The 22,623-nt window shown below is 35.1% G+C and overlaps 1 protein-coding gene across 3 annotated transcripts in view; it reads left to right on the top strand.

Annotated features, from left to right (window-relative positions):
• arhgef2a (Rho/Rac guanine nucleotide exchange factor 2a) overlaps nucleotides 1-22,623 on the top strand; it is a 118,101-nt gene that overhangs the window by 2,494 nt on the left and 92,984 nt on the right. For 2 of the 3 annotated variants that reach the window (NM_001423384.1, XM_087294036.1), the window contains 3 exons: nucleotides 14,791-14,853; nucleotides 14,971-15,176; nucleotides 20,501-20,672. In NM_001423384.1, the coding sequence (NP_001410313.1) occupies nucleotides 14,818-14,853; nucleotides 14,971-15,176; nucleotides 20,501-20,672 (414 nt within the window). In that variant the 5' untranslated portion in view covers nucleotides 14,791-14,817. Of the gene's footprint in view, nucleotides 1-14,790; nucleotides 14,854-14,970; nucleotides 15,177-20,063; nucleotides 20,304-20,500; nucleotides 20,673-22,623 lie in introns of those variants that run through there. The other variant, XM_087294033.1, reaches the window with a different exon arrangement.

The following is a 22,623-nucleotide window of genomic DNA, read 5'->3' as shown; positions in this document are numbered from 1 at the left end:
AGGGGAGGGAAGGGGGGGGTGTTAAAACAGATGTTAAAATAAACTTATGGTACTTTTAAATTACTGAAGAAAATAAATTTTTAACTATTTAAAATGAGTTAAAACAACACAATTCAAAGTTTTTTTAGGGGCGGACAACATAATGGTTTTATTTACAATCCACTTAAATTTTGTAAAAATGGTTAAGTAAATTTTATTGATTTATGTTGGAACAACATGAAGAATTTCTGTGGGACCCAGTACTTTTTAAAGTCTAAATAGCAAACAAATGACATATAAGGAGATAAGAAATGGGAAAACTTTTAACAAGAGTCAACTCATTAATGTGTGTGGCCTGAATCTCAAGTGTGTAAACACAGCAGTTGTTGTCAACAGCGTCATTGCGTGTGTGTGTCGAGGGGGTTGAGTACCGTAGAAGTCAGCATGTCATAAACAAGGTATCTCTCATTCCTTCATGCTACGCATATGACGGGAATGCTTTTCTGGAACTGATTTAAAGTTGCAGTTTCATTTGGCTAATTTCTCAGGAACGCTCGATCTGATTGTGATTATTGATTTCTGTTGATAGACCTTTTTAAAGTGACTTCATTCCCTTGATAAAAGTGTCCTTGCATTTGATCTTTTGACCTTTCTTGGCCCTAAGACTTGACAGTGATTCCTGAGATTATTTAAACATGATGTGCTGTGTGCTGTATATTTGAGAACCGGAAGTTCTTTTTATCAGTTTATCTTAGGCTGATCAAAGTTCACTGTAACAAGAAACCTCTCAACTTTGACTAACACAGATCTAGTCATTAGTTAGCATTCAGTAAGTATTACTCAGAACCCCCTCTGAGACTGCATGCGGCCTCCTTCACAGCGAATAAGAAAAGGAAGAGGAGATAAATAGAGTCGGGGGTGAGGAAGGAAAGGGGGTGGAGGGCATGTTTATGGTCATTTGGTTACTGACAGCAGCAAATAAGGTGGCGATAGGACACATCTTGCTGGAAAAAAAGGACAATAAAATGAATTATCTGATATTTTTGAAGAATTTCACTCTCTGTGGACCCTTTTCAGAAGATCTTAGAAGCAGAAGTTGTCATAGGCTGTACACTTATTCTATTTTATTTTAGGTATTTTATTTTATTTAACAGGGACGATGCTCATTAATCAAGTAAAACTGTAAAAAAAAAAAAATCAGAGTTAGGCCTAATGGCTAATTTTCAACTGTTGCCCTCTGCCAGATTTAAAAATCGCAGTCCAGCATCAAAAACCCATTATTATACATACAATAGCAATAAAATGACTTACAAAAAAGTTTTTAAAAAATTTGATAAAAATGTTTTAAAAAACAAGAGAGAAAAATTACATGAGTGCAAACTTGATTCACTTTTAGCCATTTCTTTAACTTCCATTTAAAATGTTGAATAATTTGTAATTTTCCTTGACTGAATAGGAGGCTCTAACTGAGAAGACTGACTGTGCAAGTGTTGTACATCTAACCTGCACAGTTCAGTCTCGTGCTGCTCTGCCATTATTATTATTCTGTGCCACAAGCTCACATGACGGAGGTGGATCATGTAAATTATGTGTAATAATAACCAATGTAATAACAATATTATGTAATGTAGTTGACAGCAAAATTATTAGCCCGTGTTACATTTTTTAAATTTTTGTTTAATTCTTTTTGAATCATTTTAAATTATAGCTTTTTTGGAGTAAGTCATTTCATTCAGTTTCACTTGAATGGAATCTGTTTTCATTTTTTTATTTTCTTACTTTTTTTTAAAAAATAATTTGAAGTCAATAATAGTAGCCCCTTAAGATTTTTTTCTCTGTTGACTACAGATCAAACGAAAAGTTTTGTTTTTATATATTTGTAAAACAAATCGTAGAACAAATCATTACATACCTATTTTCTTTAGAAAAATAAAATCAATATCAGAGGAGAATTAATACATAAATAAACAAACAAACAATTAAATAACTTAAAAACATGCAACGGAAAAGACATGGAAGGTAGATACTCCAGAAAAGAGCCCAAAATTATTTCAAAAGTCTTTTGTGATCTCCTGACAATTTCTCAGGGGTGCAGTAGGGTGTACTGTAATATTTGATAGCATTTCTGTGACTTTTATAGAGGAAAAAATCTAGACTAATCATTATGCTAAATTTCTGATTATTGCATTAGAAATGTAGACACAGCACCAATAACAGCAGATTTTCTGTCATTCAGTGCCTAGATTATAAATGTCTATAAAATGACAAATAAATGACAAAAAAAAAATGTACTAGATTTTTTTTTAGATTATACTCATTGTATGCTAACAGCGGTTATGTTGTTACAGTCTGTGAAAAGAGTCTATTGCCTATGTTAAATATTAGTATATGAGTAACATAAATATACTTGTGTTTTTTGGGAATAAAAATGTTTGTTTTCACCAATGTATAAAAGAGCGAGGCAATTTTTTACTTTATATTGCAATTGTGACTCTTTGTTGTGAATTTCTCTGTTTATGTCTCTTAATTCAGTGTTTATTTGCAAATCAGAGAAAAAATAGATTAAATGACATAAAATTGTAAAAACAAAAAATATATATTTTAATTTCATTAAATTTTTTAATTTTAGTCGTTTTTTATTTTATTTCTTTAATTATTTTTTATGCCCATTAAAGATAAAATATAGTAATTTAGTCAGTTAGAAAAATAGTCAGTGTTCTGTGTGGAGTTTGCATGTTCTCCCCGTGTTCACGTGGGTTTCCTCCGGGTGCTCCAGTTTCCCTCACAGTCCAAAGACATGTGTTATAGATAAACCGAATTAGCTAAATTGGCCGGAGTGTATGTGTGTGAATGCAGGAGTGTGTGGGTGTTTCCCAGTGTTTGGTTGCAGCTGGAAGGACATCCGCTGCATAAAACATATGCTGCATAAGTTGGTGGTTAATTCCGCTGCGGCGACCCCTGATTAATAAAGTACTAAGCCAAAAAGAAAACAAAAAAAATAAGCATGAGGTGTATCTTAAAAAATGTTTATTAAGTCACGAGGCTTTAAACGTCGACGGAAAACTTGAGACAAAAATGCCCCGGTGTGCACGGGGCTTGACGTTGTGTGGAAGTTTTCAATAGACCAATTACCAATACCAACCTATGTCACACATGACGTCACACGGCTCCCCAGACGCAAAAAAAGACTGGCTGCAATAGTAAACGTGTCGTTTTGTGAGGTAGGATGCCAAATTCAAAGCCCAAAAATAGAAAACTTAGCTTTTACCATACACCACACTGCTTTAATGCCAACTGCAGGCGTCCACACAGAACAACATTGTTGGTATCCAAAGACTTGTAGGCCTTTAACTTCTCTCTTGTAAAATCACTTGAAGCTTCAGTGAGATTGTATATTTGGGGCTGGATGCTTGGTCATTTCGTCTTATCTAATATTCATTGGGAGGGTGCTATCGCAAATGGACCTGCAAGATGAACGCCGCTCAATTTAACCTTTATTTTGTTGAATCACTGTGCTTATCACTGGGTGACGAGCTGTTATAATATGCTTAAAGCATTATGTGAATAATATATATTATATGTAATTAATATAACTTATTACTAAGACAACAACAAACTCTGTACCGCATCGGATGTCATTCCCTCACTGTACATGCTAGCGCCCCCGTTTTTTTTCTGCCACCTCCCTGCGCTCGCATCTTGAATGTTTACAAACATGGTAATTGGTCTATATGACGTCTATCTTTGGTTGCCATACCTGATGAATAAATATCACAGTTTGAAGTCAATATAATGTTGGTTTAAGATGTTGGCTTGACGTTGGATTTTGGTCACTTTCCAACACAATATAAAACTAACAAAATATCAACGTCATTTCACGTCATTTTTGGATGTCAAAATAACATAGTTCCTAAATCTAACTTAATATTAATTTCTTATAACTTTGTGTTTTTTGTTTGTTTGCTTTTAACCTTAAAGCAAAAGATCATGTAAAAAATGACAAGTGCTTTCAACATTATTGTCAAACAACCTTTCACTGTTTGTTCCACACAATCGATTCAACATGAACATGAAGTTAACTCATTAGTTTTTACAAATTTCAGTGGCTTCAACATAAAATAATTAAGTTGTCCCCTAAAACCCTCAATAATTGTGTTATCCCAGTTCATTTTAAAGTAGTTTGAACATTAAGTAAACATAAATTTTTTTTAAGTGTAGTGTCGAGAGTAAAAAAACAAAAACATACAGACTGTCAATAAATGAATCATTTTGATTGGTTGTAAACAGACGCATCAGCTCACATTTCTGCAGTACAGCTCATAGGCTGTGTTAATAAGTCAGAATCTGGATGCTAATTCAGTTGCTAATGGTGACAATTTAGGTTGAGTCACAGACTGAGTGTTGTGTGTCAGTGATGCACCTGCAGTCATCACTGAATCGACACACACACACACACACACACACACACACACACACACACACACTCACACACACACACACACACACACACACACACACACACACACATACACACACATACATATGTACACACACTCATACATGCAGCAGTCGACCTGTGGTTCACCCTGACTCACTGTACAAATCCTTTCTCCCATTGTCCAGCATGTTTGCTCTTTGGGAGAGGGACCCGGCGTGAACATGACTTCAGTGGATTATGAAAGAAGGGAGGGGAATATTAAAACATTGGCTGGAAGAAAATTGCAGAACATAAAGGAAACCTTGGAAAGAAAGTTGTTGACTTGTTGTTGACCAAACAATACAAGCTTTGTGGTTTATTAGAGGCAGGTTTTACTTTTCATTTAAGATTTACTTTACTTTACTTTACTTTACTTTACTTTACTTTACTTTAGGGCCATTTGACAGTAATGCTAATGTTGCTAATATGTTATTTTATATTTGATTTCTTACTATAAAGTAAAAAGAAAAAAACAAAAATGAAAGTAAATATAACATTAATACACTAATAGATTTGAGAGAAAATAATATATTTAAAAATTGTCCCATACACACAAATGATGCATATACTTAATTTAAATATTTAAAAAGCAGTGAACATGTCAAAAAAAAAAAAAAAACAACCAGTAAAAAAGTAATACTGTTAAACGACATTAATTACACTTTTATAAATCTCTACATTTTTAAGGCATTTTTGTATTATATTTTTAGGTATTTCAAATTCAGAATTTTCACCAGCTATATCTCCATTCGTATTGGAATTGTAAGCATCATATTGGAGTGATAAAAACACAATAAGTGTCTTTTTTTAAATTTCCTGATGTTAAAATAGGATCCAAATCCCTCCCATTTTGAGGCCCACTGCAACGTGACGTAGGTGTGCAGTTTCCCCACCCACCGAATTGCTTGACAGCCACGTATTAACGTATAAACATGTCTCCATAGTAACATGTATAATCATATCCACAAGACAGGACCTGCGCGAAGCAACTGAGATTAAAAGATCTGTTCAGCTCTCTGTGATCAGCAGCACCTCAAGAATGAGATTTACAAGTTAAAAATGTTCCTAAAGCAGTGCATGTTTGTAATAACGACAGTAAAATCACTTTGTAATTCATCAGCACAGCCGCATGTCAGTACAATTATAACAGAAGACGCTTCACAAAAGACTTATCTTAAATCTTAAAAATGGGGTAAAATAGGTGCCCTTAAATATGCTAAGAAAAAAAGTTTAATTATCCATTTTGGAAAGCAGTTGCACTACTTAATATTTTAACTGTGGTAAAACATAAAAAAGGAAAAGCATTTATTAAAAACAATTTGTACATGCGTTTACTGTCACTTTTGATTAATTCTTGCTGAATAAACTGATGCATTTCTTTTTAAACACAAAATAAAAAAACATTTGACTTGCCATCAAACCCCAACAAAGTAATTATGAAATTAACTGAATCTAAATTTATCAGATTAATTTAAAATGGTAAGCAATATGAGATCATAACTCTCAATTTGGATTTTTTTAGGCATCCCAACTATGTTGACCTATCCAGAGGTGTGCTTGAAGCAGACAATTTGTTTATCTTGCTAAGATGTTTATCTTACTAAGTGTTTGGGGAAACCTGATGGAAAACAGTCATTATTTTCATTACTTGTGGTGCAGAAATGACACGCTTTACCTTAAAAATGCACCGTTCCACTTCCAGTGTTGAGCAATGAGCCGGTGGTAATTTGATCTATTCATTATTTGGGTCTAGACTCTTAAGTTAAGGAGGATGACGGAGGAGGAAAATTGCAAAATACGCAAGACCAAGTAAATATATCAGCGAGAGGAGTGGACGAGAGGCCCAGGAGGGGGAAGAGGGAGTATAAAAGACAGAAAGTTGATGTTCTCGTGTGTCTGGAGGAGAAAAGAAAAATGAGCTGGCTGCTTTCATGGTGACATAATGTGATTATATTATTATCGGTAATCTTGTGATGATCTTGTGGAATTTTAAATGCTCTGACATCTGTGTCGTGCAGATACACATGGAGACTGAAATTGTTTTGTTTTTGGCCACACCTTCCAAGTGTGAACATTTTTGCATAATACATAATTGCATAATTGTTTTATTATTTAAAAATATGTCATTGTTGCTGTTACAAATGTCATTATTTAGCTACTTTGTTCTTGCATATTTGGCTGTAGTTCTCTGGGGAACCTTTAGGCATCTGAAATACGCAGTGTCTTCCACTCATTTTTGGAATTGGATCTTTTCGGTAAATAAGTTGATCCACTTACAAACAGGAATGATTTTGAATCAAACTGACTTGGTTGTTGAGAATAACTCTTGTCTGTGTTAAAGCTGCATTTCTAAATCTGTTGTAAATTTAAGTTAAACACACACACACACACACACACACACACACACACACACACACACACACACACACACACATATATATATATATATATATATATATATATATATATATATATATATATATATATATATATATATATATATACCAGAGGTGGGACCAAGTCATTGTTTGGCAAGTCACAAGTAAGTCTCAATTCATTGCCCTCAAGTCCCGAGTCAAGTCCCGAGTCAAGACAGGCAAGTCCCTGGATAATATATATATATATTAGGGATGCAACAATAAAGTTAGCATATAATCTAATTATGCAAATATCTAATTTAGTTGACATTGTGTAGTTCATTCATTCATTCATTCATTTTCTTGTCGGCTTAGTCCATTTATTAATCCGGGATCGCCACAGCGGAATGAACCGCCAACTTATCCAGCAAGTTTTTACGCAGCGGATGCCCTTCCAGCCGCAAACCATCTCTGGGAAACATCCACACACAATCACACACACACTCATACACTACGGACAATTTAGCCTACCCAATTCACCTGTACCGCACGTCTTTGGACTGTGGGGGAAACCGGAGCATCCGGAGGAAAACCACGCGAAGGCAGGGAGAACATGCAAACTCCACACAGAAACTGCAACTGAGCCGAGGTTCTACCCAGCAACCCAGCGACCTTCTTGCTGTGAGGCGACAGCACTACCTACTGCGCCACTGCCTCGCCCGACATTGTGTAGTTTATTTTTTTAAACCCATTTAAATATAAATATAATATCTTTGTTCCTGAAGATGTAGGTGGCTAAAATCTAATGGATATAACTGTTTTGTTTTAATGCACCAAAGATTATTGTCTATATTCACTATAAAAAAAGATAAAAAATATTCATTTTCAAAAGGAATGTACATTGCATTAAAAAATGTGAATGAAGCCATGCTTCAACATTCTATATGTTAATAAGAGAACAAGATCAGCTTTTTGGGAAATGTGAAATTTCCAGTTAAAACACTGAAATTTGATGCAACCAGGGAAACCGCTGTAGCTCTTTTTTTACTACATAATAGATGTCTTTTGAATATATATATTTATAAATATATATATTTATATTTATATTTAATATAGAATTAATAAAATTAAATAGATTGTTTTTATATTAATTATTAAAATAAACATTGCAGTTTTTCCAAAACCACAACATTGTTTAGAAAAAATGTAATTTTACACTGTTTGTTTTAAAACGTTAACCTTTTCTTTTTTATATGCTAATGAAATATTTTTTACTATTAAATATGTTCCCACTATTATTTTATAGATACTTATTTTCTGCTATTTCCTAATCTTGTTCTGGTAAAGCCGAAACACGACTAATGTTTATTCTCGCTCTGAAAGCTATTTTGTCAAGCTGAATTCATTTACTCTAACAGGAAAGATTTAGAAAACGATTTAAATTCCATTTTAAAACTGAAAATAGTAATCTGTCAGAATTATTGCTGTTGGTTAACCTGGAGCACAGAGGTCTGCTCTTGCACAGGGAAATGATGTGCTGATGGTGCTCTAGTTGGTCAGGATGTTTTTCGCTTCTGCTGCTGTCCAGCTCGGTGAGGTAACTCTGCTCTTACCAGCTGAGGGGCGCATTCTCCATCAGGATTTCATCATGTATGGGATTGGATTGAATCAAGCTGCGTGTGTAATAGGATAGGGGAATAAACAAGTGCATAGTTCTGCTTTACACTATGAAAAGGTTGGGCAATGACATGTTAGCATGCAGCTGTGAGTTTGAGCATTTCTGTGATGTCAATGACCGTGCTGCTGATAAAGTCCCCAGTATACCAGTTTACCAGTAAACAGTTCTTTTCGTTCTTTTGAGGGCAAAAACGTAGGCTGATGATGGCATACTGCTTTCGAAGACTCCAAAATTCATATGTACCCCTAAACACAACGATGGTAGCTGAGAGAGAAGAACATCTGGCAAACAGCATTCTCCAATAGAAATGCCACATCTTTATATTGTTTTCTGTTTGGACATACACTAAATGGCAACTCCAGATGTTATCAAACAAATAGATAATACGTAGAAGTGGGCTTCTCATACATTATGTGTCATATGTACGTCTTTAAAATCTTTCCATGAGCAATTGTACAGGTGCGGATATACCTGTACCAGCTCTGCTACTCAGTGTGTTCATGTAGTTTTATTGTTTTTGGTTGTTGTTTTCCTGTATGACCTCTATAGATTGAAATATTAATTTGGGGGGTGGGAGGAGAGGGTGAATCACACGTCAAAGAAGGCTTAGCTTCAGAACACTCCTGATTATGATATTGCCATGGACTGATGCACTGCAAAAATGCTTTTCTTACTTAGACTTTTTATTTTGTTTCTATTCCAAATTTCTTAAAGTTACTAAATCAAGAATTTTTTTTTTGTTGAGAAGTAAAAAGTGAGTTAGATAAAAAATAATGTCTTGTTTTTAGAAATGTTATTTCAAAATGCAGTGAGTTTTACCCTAAAACAAGCTAAATAAAATGATGGGTAAGAAAATGTCATTTATTTCAAAATGAAAAAATATTAATTGAACAATTATTAATAAATTATTACAAATTATTAATTTGGACATTAAAAAACAATACAATATTTCTGACTAGATAAAGCTTCTTTATTTGTGAAGTATATTTATAAGCTAATTTCGAGAGGATGATGTTCTTATGATTGCTTACAGCTGGTCCCACATTATCCAATTTATGATTCACCAATCAGACGATTCCTAAACTACTATAAATACTGTAAGATCCATATACCAGCCATCATCGTTTTGAAAAACCCCCTCTTTCCACCCTACTCCTTCTCCTTTCCCAGATGGGTGGCACGGTGGCTCAGTGGTTAGCACTGTTGCCTCATAGCAAGAACGTTACTAGTTCTAACCCTTACCAAGCCAGCCAATGTTTCTGTTCAGAATTTAGACATTCTCCCCATGCTCACGTGTGTTTCCTCCCACCATCTTAAAACATGCAACTTAAGTTAAGTGTCTATACCAAATTGGCACCATAGACATGCTCCTTGTAAGTAGTTATCTCTTAAGAGCAATCACTATCTGTTCATTAGCTACTGCAGCAGGGGAGTTCTCGAGATCTACCTTAGTTCAAACTCCCCTCTCGCCTTGCAAATGGGAGGGAGCCCTGGGCTCGAGGATCTTATGAGCTCATGGCTCTCTCCCAGGACAGCATGCCAAACAAGTTTTATAATCAATCATCAGCTAGTGTGAACTCTTAAAAATATCTTTTTAATATTTGGACTTGAAACAAGACAAAACCTCTTATAAAGAAAAACATTTTTTTGCAGTGTGGTAGCTCAAAGGTAGCTCAAAGTTACTCAAAAATAACTTTTTTTGGCTGATATTTGTTTGAAATGACGTCATTTCATTTTTTTAATTTCAATTTGAAGTATACCAGGGCCTTAAAAATATGGAAATATGGACAGACCAGCTGAAATCGGCCAGATGAATGGTCGGTCACTGGATCAGTATGTCTTTAACCAGCAAGCACACAACATCATAAGACGTTATTAATATTGGGTTAGATTTAGGTCATGACGTCAGGTGACCTAAATTCAATGACTAGCCTGAAGGCAACGTTATTTTGACCTCAAATTACGTTGATATTTGGTTGATTTTAGGTTGTGTTGAAAAGTGACCAAAGTCCAACCTCTGATAGATGTCATGGTGGTAACGTCCACACAACTTCAAGGTGTAACATGATTAGACATTGATATTTGGTGGATTTTTGGTTGGACGTTTGACAGTGGACATTGACGTCGGCCTGACGTTGGGTTCTGACATCAACCCGATTTTCATTTCCAAACAAAATCCAACGTCCCCACGACGTTGGGGTACATTGAGGTATGTCAATATGACATCATGTTGACATTCTGTGCCAGCAGGGTTGTTTTCAATCACCTCTGGATGTGGTCGAAAGTGGACAAGCGCATAATGATGTAGGTAGTGTTGTCTATTTATGACTAAATCAACAAAATATCATATTAATACCAGGTGTAAATAGGGCCTACATTGGATCTGATCACACCTTTCCAATTCCAATTTCTAGGTGTAAACCACGCTTTATCTGTCTGGTACTGATTTTTAACATTCAAATAAACTTTTGTGATAATTCTGATGAGACGTTTTATATCTCAAAACAATTGTACAGTGCAATGACAGTTTTGTTGTTTGGAAAATAAACAAACTTTCACCTCTTCGATCACCTCTCTAAACCTCTACATTCTCTGTTCTGCAAACAGCTCACTTTCTCTCATCGTACGTGCTTGCACACAAAGGTGTGGTGTAGAAGTAATAACCATATCTCAGCCTGTTGTCTTTGCAATGTGTACATTCATAGACAAATAATTTGCAGAGCATTACTCATTTTCAAACAGGAATACTAGAGCGACAGAGGCCATTGTAACTGAGAGGAAATGGTTTTATACGAATGTGCTTGACAATGCGTTTGTTATAGAATGAGAATAAGGAAAAGGACGGAAGAGGAATCACTCCAGACGATTTCAAAACAGTGTTATGTAATATGCGATAACCATAGACAAGAGAGAGGTTAAACGAAGGGACAAACAGACTCACGGAGTGAAAAACAGACTCAAACTATTCCCAAACACATCACTCACTTTCCATAAACTCCCAGGGATTTGAACTAAAACACTGTGATGTTACGACACTTCTTTTCTAAACATGCAACGGGCAGCTTTTATGACTCGATGCATTCCCTCATATGCTGGAGTTTTATTTATAAAGTGAACACTGATATGAGATCAGATAACACACTTTTTTTACTCTACATAGCATAAATTGTATTAACATGCAATCAACAGGTTGTTTAAAAGTCACAAATACTTTATGTGACTGAATAAACCTGACTGTACAAAGTTAAACAAACCTTAGAGTCACATTTGGTAGAATAGGCACATTAGGGCAAGAGTAAGCTAGAAGCAAACAAGTTGAAATCCCATAGACTTGCAAGGAAGGAGAGAGTGGAGTCATATCTACAGAGTTAAGGGTGGACTCTTTTCATTTACGCGAACAGCTACATAGCAACAACCCAGCACACATTAGCAACTGGAAAACAAACCAATCAGTGCACTGTAGCAACCAAATATTGCCTTGGTAACCCTTCAAGGTTTTGCACCACTCAGATTTCCTTAAGCAAAATGTAAAATGTTGTCATTCATATGTAAATTATGTTTAATAATAATAATAATAATAATAATAATAATAATAATAATAATAATAATACCATTAATGACAATAATAATAATAATACCATTAATGACAATAATAATAATAATAATAATAACAACAATAATATTAATAATAATAACATTATTGACAATAATAATAATAATAATAATAATAATAATACCATTAATGACAATAATAATAATAATAATAATGATAATAATAATAATAATAATACCATTAATGACAATAATAATAATAATAATAATAATAACAATAATATTAATAATAATACCATTATTGACAACAATAATAATAATAATAATAACATTAATAACAATAATAATAATAATAACATTAATGACAATGATAATACTACTACTACTAATAATAATAGTACTAATAATAATAACTTAAAATAATAACTTAAAATAATAATAATAATATTAATAATAATAATAATAATAATAATTATTATTATTATTATAAATAATAATTTACCATATGTCACTTATGATTTATGTAAGGGATAACTGACATTCGGCCATTAAATTATTAGAAAATAATGCACACATGTGGTGGTGATGTGGCCATGACATAAAGCAGGCTGTTGAACGCTTGATTCTGATTATCTGAAGAACATTTTTAGGTGTGCAATTGTTTTTAAGGAAACACACAGCTAAAGTAAGTTCAGAGAGGTCTTTACTGTATTATGTTAGGTTCACACCAAATGCAAATTTAAGCATTCGAACAAGTAAATGAACAAGTAAATTTCACACAAAGTCAATGTAAACAAGCAAATAGTAAAATAGAAATTTCTATTAGACCAAAATAGACCAATGTCTGCCAACTGGCATTAATGATGCAGAGTTTGTGATGCGTTTGCAGAGAATACACGGAATTTGCCTTAATCATGTCTTCAGTGCTTGTCAGACAAAAACATCCCCTGAGTAATCTAGAGCAAGTGAGGCAATGACGAAGTGCAAACTCAGCATTGCATATCCATATCAACACCCCAAATAAGTTTCAGTTATTTCACAGTCAACAACTGTTTAAAGGACAAAAACCTGATAACTGACAGAAAATAAAACATCTGAACAAAGTATAAATGGAATAATTGAATTGCTATAAAATTCAATTCCAGGCAGCACGAAATGGACAAAAGACAAATAATTTGACTCAATCACATCTTTGACATAATAATTAAAGGGTAAAAAACATCACATGTAAAAATAGAGAGAGTAACGTAATGCTCCACATTTGGTGTGAATTGAACCCAGCATAATTACTGCTGTCCCGCTGTTGTACATCATTGTCTTTTTTTTATGTAAATAGACCATGTTTCTATTCACAGATATGTTTATTTTGAAGTGTTAGCTAAATTAATGTAGGGTTTTTATGACTTCTGTTATTAACTTTCCACACTATGAAAACTGCTTTGCCTCTGTCAATGTAAAATATAGAAAAAAATATATAATGTTATATAAAAATATATAATGTATAATGGATAAAGTTGTGGTTATTGCGGCTGGAAGGGTATCCGCTGGGTAAAAACTTGCTGGATAAGTTGGCAGTTCATTCCGCTGTGCGACCCCTGATTAATAAAGGGACTAATCCGACAAGAAAATGAATGAATGAATGAAAGTTGTGGTCAACTAATGCTGACACTGATAAAATATCTATAAATAAGCAGTCTCCTGTATTTTTTCTTGTATTTTATGATTTTGAATTGCAATATGAGACCCTGATCTCTCTTTCAACAAGTTTTAATCTTGAAAAGTTTTTTAAAAAGTTACTTTCATGAGCATTTTTAATAGTTTAAAGGGATATAATGTCTGGGTTGGTGTTGTATAGTATGGTAAATTTTCTGTTATTTCACAGACTTATTCCTCTCTATATAATTTTTTATACATTATATCATTTCAAACCACTTAAAAGGTCAATAAAAGTCACTTTATTAAACTGTAGAGTTGAATTTTCAACATCACAATTCGACAGAGCAGAGATCAACATCACATGATGCAATTCATTCATAAAAAAATAAATGGAAAACACTTGTGAATTTCAAACTAAGGAAACTGTTAATTAACAGATATTTAAGTGTAAACATGCATACATTACACTTGCATAAATGATTGTTATATTATAAAGCAAATCTCAACTCCATGTCCTTGTATAATTGCCAATTGTTGGTAAAATTATCATCCAGTCCAAATTAGCTAAGTGCATCTACAAGGCAAAAGGATATTAATATCATAGGTAGGCCCACACGGAATCTGCGCGCGCAGAATTCCGCAGATTTTTAGCCCATTATTAATTCTGTTTTTTAACTTGAGTAAATGTGTAAATCTGAATTTATTCAGTTTTTATTCAGTAATTTATTACTTTTTATTATATATATTAAGGGTTTAGTTATGATACTCCGCTGGATACTCCCAAAATAATTCAGCAGAAATCCGCAGATTTTTACCAAAATTCTCTGCAGAAATAGCAAAAAATGTCCGCAGATTCCGTCTGGCCCTGATCATAGGTTACATAAACATTATGATGTTATGTAAAAAATTAAATAATATGTGTGGTGAAAAGTTTTATACTATCATATTTCACTTGACTTATCTGTGTAATGGCAGTTTACATATGTAACAGGTGTAATTTATATTAACTTTTTTATTTTATTTTGTTTTTGAAAGATTTGTTAAAGCAGATTCTCAATTAAAGAACGGTAATGTCATGTTTTGATCTGTAGGTGGAGCAGGGACTCTATAAACCGAGTATGGGCCCTGAGGATCTGCCTGACCTTATGGACACGGTATGAATATGTGCTTATTAGTTTCTGTTCAGAGCGACTTATGTATGTTCCAGTAATTCAGCATGAATTGTTCTCTTGTGGACTTATCGTGTTCTTTCTCTCACTTATTAAATCCAGATGTCGAGCTCTCCTCCTCCCTCTCCTCGTCCTTCATGTTTGTCGTTCTCCCCTTCTCACTGCTCTCCACCGATGTCTATCGACCCGGCTCATGTGACCCTACGCTCCCCTGTTACTCGTCACCTGACTTCAATCGACCCCTGGAGGAGACACAGCTGGGAGCCTGGAGCCGTGGCGCAGGGGTATCCACCCAATGACACACGCAGGTGAAATTATTACTGTGACGGAAATATATAATCAAATTAGTGCTGGGAAAAAATGAATCGTGACTAATCGCAACCAAAATAAAAGTTTGTTTTGATGTAATTTAAGTGTGTGTATTGTGTATATTTATATAAATACACACATGTATGCATGTATTTGAGAAAATGTTTATTTATATTTACATATAAAATATTTGTGCATATGAAACTAATTACATATAAATTTAAATATCTATGTAACGACATTGTTTTGTATAGTTTTGTTTATATGTAAGTGTGTGAATCACATATACATAATAGATAAGTGCAATTCACACACATATATTATGTCAAAACAAACTTTTATTTTGGATGCGATTAGTCTTGATTAATCTTTACCCAGCACTAAATTAAATCTTATGTATTACTTTGACAACAATTCATTCTTATATGCAAATTTTCAAGATGTATTTTATTAGGCCGCTAAATATTTTGTGAGGGGGGTGAATCACAGTGGCGCAGTGGGTAGCACAATCGCCTGACAGCAAGCTTATTCGAGCCTCATCTAGGTGAGTTGGTATTTCTGTGTGGAGTTTGTATGTTCTCCCCATATTCACATGGGTGTCCTCCAGGTGCTCCGGTTTCCCCCACAGTCCAAAGGCATGCGCTATATGTGAATTGGGTATAGGGTGGTGTATGTGTGTGAATGAGTGTGTATGGATGTTTCCCAGTTATGGGTTGCTGCTGGATGGGCTTCCTCTGCACAAAACATATGCTGGATAAGTTCAGTGGGTCATTCCGCTGTGGCGACCCTAGATTAATAAATAGACGAAAAGAAAATGAATGAATATTTTGTGAAATCCATGATATACTTTCTATCAGGATTTTTAATACACACATGACTATACATCTTAAAAGAATATAATTTTTTACCCTAGAATTTAAAAATTATATAATAAATATTAAACATACTTTTATAAGCAGACACCAACCAGCTAATAGAACTAATTTATACAAGTTAAAAGTAAAAAAAAAAAAGGCTGAATGTGAATTTTACATATTTAAATTTTGTCTTTAGTCACTTTTCATTAATTTAAAAATAAAATTCAGCAACTGAAAAAATAATCAGCATCATTGGCTGTAGATAAATCTGCATTGTTTATCATTTATACATCACACTTCAGAAATTCTCAAAAATCAAACCTTCGTTGAATTCTAAAGTTTAATTTATACGAATCACTTAAAAAAAGATTGATTGTTTTGAAAGAACTGTTTTTTTTTTTTTTACAATATTGGCACCCCTAGAACTTTAAATTTTTTATAAAAGTAAAATAGGGGCGAGGCAGTGGCGCAGTAGGTAGTGCTGTCGCCTCACAGCAAGAAGGTCGCTGGTTCGAGCCTCGGCTTCAATGGCGTTTCTTTGTAGAGTTTGCATGTTCTCCCTGCCTTCATGTGGGTTTCCTCTGGGTGCTCCGGTTTCCCCCACAGTCCAAAGACATGCGGTGCAGGTGAATTGGGTAGGCTAAATTGTCCATAGTGTATGAGTGTGTGTGGATGTTTCCCAGAGATGGGTTGTGGCTGGAAGGGCATCCACTGCGTAAAAACTTGCTGGATAAGTTGGTGGTTCATTCCACTGTGGCGACCCCGGATTAAAAAATGGACTTAGTCGAAAAGAAAATGAAGGAATGAATAAAAGTAAAATAACTCCAACTCTTCTCCAGTTTCTGCTCAGATTTTGTAGTACACCAGGATGGACATGAAAACATGTATGAACATAAAAGTTTCCATATATAGCATTATATCTTGAGTTCAATAACAAAGAAAGTGATTGAACAAATTAGCTAAAGCATTGAAAATCACAATTTTCACCATAATTAAGCACCAATTAAGAAGTTTTAATCAAGTGGAGATGATATGAATCTATGTGAAAGAAAGAGGATATGTGTCTGTACTGTATTGGAGTAACACAAGGCTATTCATTGATAAACAGCACATTCATTAATCTTTGTCTTAAACCCTTATTTATCAGGGGTTGCCACTGCAGAATGAACTGCCAATTATTCTAGCTGCAACCCAGTACTGGGAAACACCCATACCCATACCCATACAAGAACACACACACCATGGCCAATTAAGTTTCTCCAATTCACCTACACTTAGCGCATGTCTTTGGATTGTAAGGGAAACCAGAGCACATAGAGAAACCTTATGCGAACACGAGGAGAACATGCAAACTCCTCACAGAAATGTCAGCAACCGTCTTGTTGTGAGGCAGCAGTGCTAACCACTGAGCCACCGTGCCGCCCCATGAACATCACATGCATGCATCAACAAATCATTTGGGAGGGTTTCAAGTCAATTAAAATCCTCTGCTCTTTCAAAAACATACATGAGCATATTTGGTTGTCAGTCATTTAGATGGGAAACTCAAAACAAGCTTTTGAAGAGAAACACTAGATGCCGGGCTGGATTGAGAACACACATGACCTGAGGCTATACAGTAGCAAACACAAGAACCTTCTTCAAAATAGCCTATGCTGGCGCCACAACATGGTTTACTACAGGAACATTTTCTACAGCACTTGGCAATACAGTGAGTATGCATACTAAATAGCATACTGCAGGCTACAACACTTTAGAAGCATAAATGCATGACCACCAGGCATGAAGTCAAAGCAAGCAACTTTTTTTTTTTTTTTTTTTTTTTTAACCAGAAACAGCAACAACTTTTGCACACATGACTGCCTCACTGAGTTTACTTTAAATAGTTGAAACATTAAAATGCCCAGTTTCTGGCTCAGGAAGAAGAGAATTATCAAGGCTAGGCCAGGGCTACAATTCTGCCCACTCACTCAATCTACTGTACATGTCCCCCCTCAAAATATTTGATGGATATTAGGGATTGTGATTGTCAATTTGATTAGTGCAGTGAAAGCTTCAAACAAATAAGTAACTGGTAATCAGACCCCGATTTTGAGACCATAAGAACTGAAAACTTAACATAAAGTAAATAACTTGTTTTTTTATTATTATTATTTAAAAACAACATAACTGCTGAATTGAACAAGATTTCCTAGAGATGTGTGTTTTTGTGTCTTTAACTGCACAATATGTATGACTTCTGTCATTACAATATAAAAAAAAAATTGAAATGTTATGTATTTTGTTTATACCGCCATTATGTGGGTAAGATGTTTTGAAGAATGTACAAATCCAGAGAATTAAGCAATTTTAACTAGTGACACATGTCCTGTGTGGCCATGCTAATGACCCTTGATTTCCAGTTTGGTTTTATAGTTTTAGTTTTGAATGTTTTACTTATGCAAAAGTCCCATTGGATGTAATAAAGACCACAACTCCCATGATACCACACTCAGTCAGCATTATCAGTGTATGCCTTTATTTGTTGTGAATACATAACCTGACAAAAGTCTTGTCGTCTGTCCAACTTTTAGGAACAACAAATTTTGACTAATAATAAATTTCAAACTAACAATGAACTTATAATTAACAAATAATAAATTCTAGTTGATCATTTGATATCAGAAGTGGCTTATATGAAAGGGAAAGGCCTCTAGATTACGCTTATTTTACCAAAATAAAATATGATCATGCCTTGATTTTTAATTATTTTATTAGGACTGTAAGGTCTCACTTTGCTGAGACAAAAGTCTTGTTGCTTAACTGAAATAATGTGCAGTATAGAATATGAAGTAATGGTGCTGTGAAAAAAAATTATTAGTATTGTCTATGACTCCCGTGAGCTTAGAGGACTGCATTCATACATCTCTGCAATGACTCAAATAACTTCAGTCATTTAAAATAGTAAAGAAAGCATTCTTGCAGGACTCTCAGAGTTTATCAAGATTCTTTAGATTCATCTTCAATGCCCCCTCCTTCATCTTACCCCAGACATGCTCAATAATGTTCATGTCTGGTGACTGGGCTGGCCAATCCTGGGCCACCTTGACTTTCTTTGCTTTTAGGAACTTTAATGTGGAGGCTGAAATATGAGAAGGAGCTCTATCCTGCTGAAGTATTTGCCCTCTCCTTTGGTTTGTAATGTAATGGGCAGCACAAATGTCTTGATAACTCAGGCTGTTGATGTTGCATCCACGCAGCAGAGCTCTTGCACGCCCTCATACTGAATGTAACCCCAAACCATGATTTTTCCTTTACCAAACTTGACTGATTTATGTGAGAATTTTGGGTCCATGCAGGTTCCAATAGGTCTTCTGCTGTATTTGTGATGATTAGGATGCATCTGAAAAATCTACCTTCTGCCACTTTTCCAAATGATCAGCTAGAACTCAAGTTATTATTTGTTGCTTATGAAACTGGATTAACGACAAGACTTTTGCCAGGTAGAGTACATGCCAACTATTAGCGAAAATTACATACTGTGTCTTTAACAATGCAAAAAAAGTTGTGATGCCAAACTCCCTCCTTTATAAAGAAAGATAAATGCTTTTAGATGCAACAATAAGCACGTATCAAGATTATCAAGGTGTCTATAAGTTTTAATATAAGTGTAGACACTTTATTATCCCTCCACTAAACATGAAGCTGAACCAAATGAACTTTGATTGGTGGCTTTTCTTGTCGGTCACTCCTTTTGGGTGGTCCAGACACAATGAAAGCTGCTATGGAGTTCAGACCATCTGCTGTCAGTCTGAGGGTCTGGCTATGCGACAGTAATGATCTTTTTTTTTTCGTTTTATTTTATGGCATATGTTGATGACTTTAAAAAGCGCTTAAGATGCAACATAGTAGACCATTCACATACTTTTTTTAATCCATTATGTCTTTTATTCCATTATTCCATTATTGATTTCTCTCACATAAACACACACACACACACACACACACACACACACACACACACACACACACACACACACACACACACACACACACACACACACACACACTCGTCCACTTATATAGGGCCTCTACTGTGTCACTCTGTGGACTATTATTGTGAGGTCACTACCAGCCAGTGCCAATGTACTCCGTGAAGACACACTCACACACACACACAGACATACATAGGTCTCTGCAATACAGAGCTAACGTTCTATTTCAGTGTGAGATTTTCTCCTGTTAGTTTAAACAAATCGGACTTCAGATCAACCACAGGACGAGAAAAGAGTAAGCTTAAAACTGCGAGGTCATGAGTCTGTATGTGTTTACATGTGTGCAGGTCTGTTTATGTTATTGCAGGTGTCCTGTGGAACTTATAATTTCGCGGTGCTCTGTAATGATAGTGATCAGAGGACATAATGAAAACTTGTCTGACTTGTTGCATCATGTCATGCAATAACAATGTATGTTTGACTTTTTTTCAGTGTGAGTCTGGAAGATCTGGACCCGGATGAGATGTCCTTAGTGCTGAATGGTGCTTTAAGGTCCAAAAGAGCCCGTGAAGTGCGCAGGTCTGTTACTCAAGCCTCCTTGACATCACTCACGGAGGAGGAAGTTGGAACAGAGCATCAGGATCATCATCGATCTGCGCTGGAGGTTAGAAGAATACACACAGAGCCTCTGTGATCTGCATTATACACACCATAGATAACTATCTTTTAATGCTCATAAATTATACACACCATAGATAACCATCTTATAATGCTCATAATGGACTTTGAGCCAACAACATTGATATGAACACTGCAAATGTAGATATGGTGTCACATGATGTCTATGGTGATTTCTTTTTACAAAAATACTTCAACATATAACACAGTTTTAAGTTTTTACTGGCAAGTTTTTATTCTGGAGATATGAGGGCTTGTGGTGTATGACGTAATTTCAGTGGAAACATACTGGACAGCACGTATTCCTCTCCTTTTAAAATATTAGACAATAGCATTTTGTTTATATCATTCATTCATTCATTTTCTTGTCGGCTTAGTCCCTTTATTAATCCGGGGTCCCCACAGCGGAATGAACCGCCAACTTATCCAGCAAGTTTTTACGCAGCGGATGCCCTTCCAGCCGCAACCCATCTCTGGGAAACATCCACACACACACTCATACACTACGGACAATTTAGCCTACCCAATTCACCTGTACCGCATGTCTTTAGACTGTGGGGGAAACCGGATCACCCGGAGGAAACCCACGTGAAGGCAGGGAGAACATGCAAACTCCACACAGAAACGCCAACTGAGCCGAGGTTCGAACCAGCGACCCAGCGACCTTTTTGCTGTGAGGCGACGGCACTACCTACTGCGCCACTGCCTCGCCTTGTTTATATCCATGTATGTTTATTTAGCATTACACAAACCCTGTTATAAAAGCTCCGTTTCTTTTGATTAAGTGGTCAATTTCAGTTATTTTATTGTGTCTTTGGTGTTCGGACACACACTTTAAATACTAGAGAGCATTTAATTGAGGATCTGACAAAGATGCTGAAGTGCATGTCTGTTGTGTATGTTCTACACATGTGTATGTGTAGGAAGTTGTTGATTCTTACTTGCAGAAAGGAATGTTTTGAAAGCTTATATCTTCTAAATGCAGTTTTTTATAGCACACTAGATAAACTTAAGAATAATATATTGATATTATCATTTTGGACTATAAAGTTAAACTTCTTTTAATTCAGCTAAGAGGTCATAGGGATTTTATATTGATCACTTGCTAGGTTTTCAGTTTCAGTCTGCAATAAACTATTATTTAACCATTTTAACTTCTGATAAAACTGTTCAGCACAATAAAGCTGCAGGTGAATAGCACAATGTTAAACTTACTATTGTATTTACAGTGCACTTCGAATAATAAAGATATTACAAAGGTCATTTTCATACTGTATACATTCTGAAACTTCTACTCAAAAGGTTTGGTCCGTAATATTGATTTTTCAAAAGAAAATTACAAGCCACAATATTTAAATTCAGCAAACATGAATAAAATTGTGAGAAATATTTCTAATGTTGCAAAATGGCTAAAAAGGTTCTGTTCCACAAGTTTTTGCAGCAAAGCTGTTTTTAGCATTAAAGGTTCAGGACACCCTGGAGCACTTTTTTTATATTAACAGATTTGTGTGTGTTGAGCATCAGTTAAGACAATGTTAGCACCTGTCAGCTTTAATTGTGGGGAAAACTGGATAATTTTGAGCTTTTGTCAGCTAATTTCAGCTTCCGGGTTTAAAATGATTTTTGGGGCGGGATCAAAATCGGCGACGTAGCGCAGAACTGCAAGTGCAATGATGACGCGTCGGTTTCTCATTATTATTCATAGCGGAGTTTTCTTATCCTATGAGAAGAGCCGGGTGCTTAATTATTCATGAGACCTGCCAGAGTCAAGCCCGAGCTGTGAGACAAGGACCCATGGCACACAGTATTTAGCCGTTCATGAAGGCTCATATACGTTTGTTTCCATGATCCATGGGGTTTGTTGCATGTTTTCCCCCGCGATCTTGTCAGGGCCGATCATACAGCAAAGCTGTGTGTGTGCTGCTAGCATTTTTGTC

This window comes from Danio rerio, chromosome 19 (assembly GCF_052040795.2).
Source record: "Danio rerio strain M-AB ecotype USA chromosome 19, GRCz13ab, whole genome shotgun sequence".
Lineage (NCBI taxonomy): Eukaryota > Metazoa > Chordata > Actinopteri > Cypriniformes > Danionidae > Danio > Danio rerio.
Note: the sequence above shows the minus strand (reverse complement) of the source record. Positions and strands in the feature narration are given on the sequence as shown.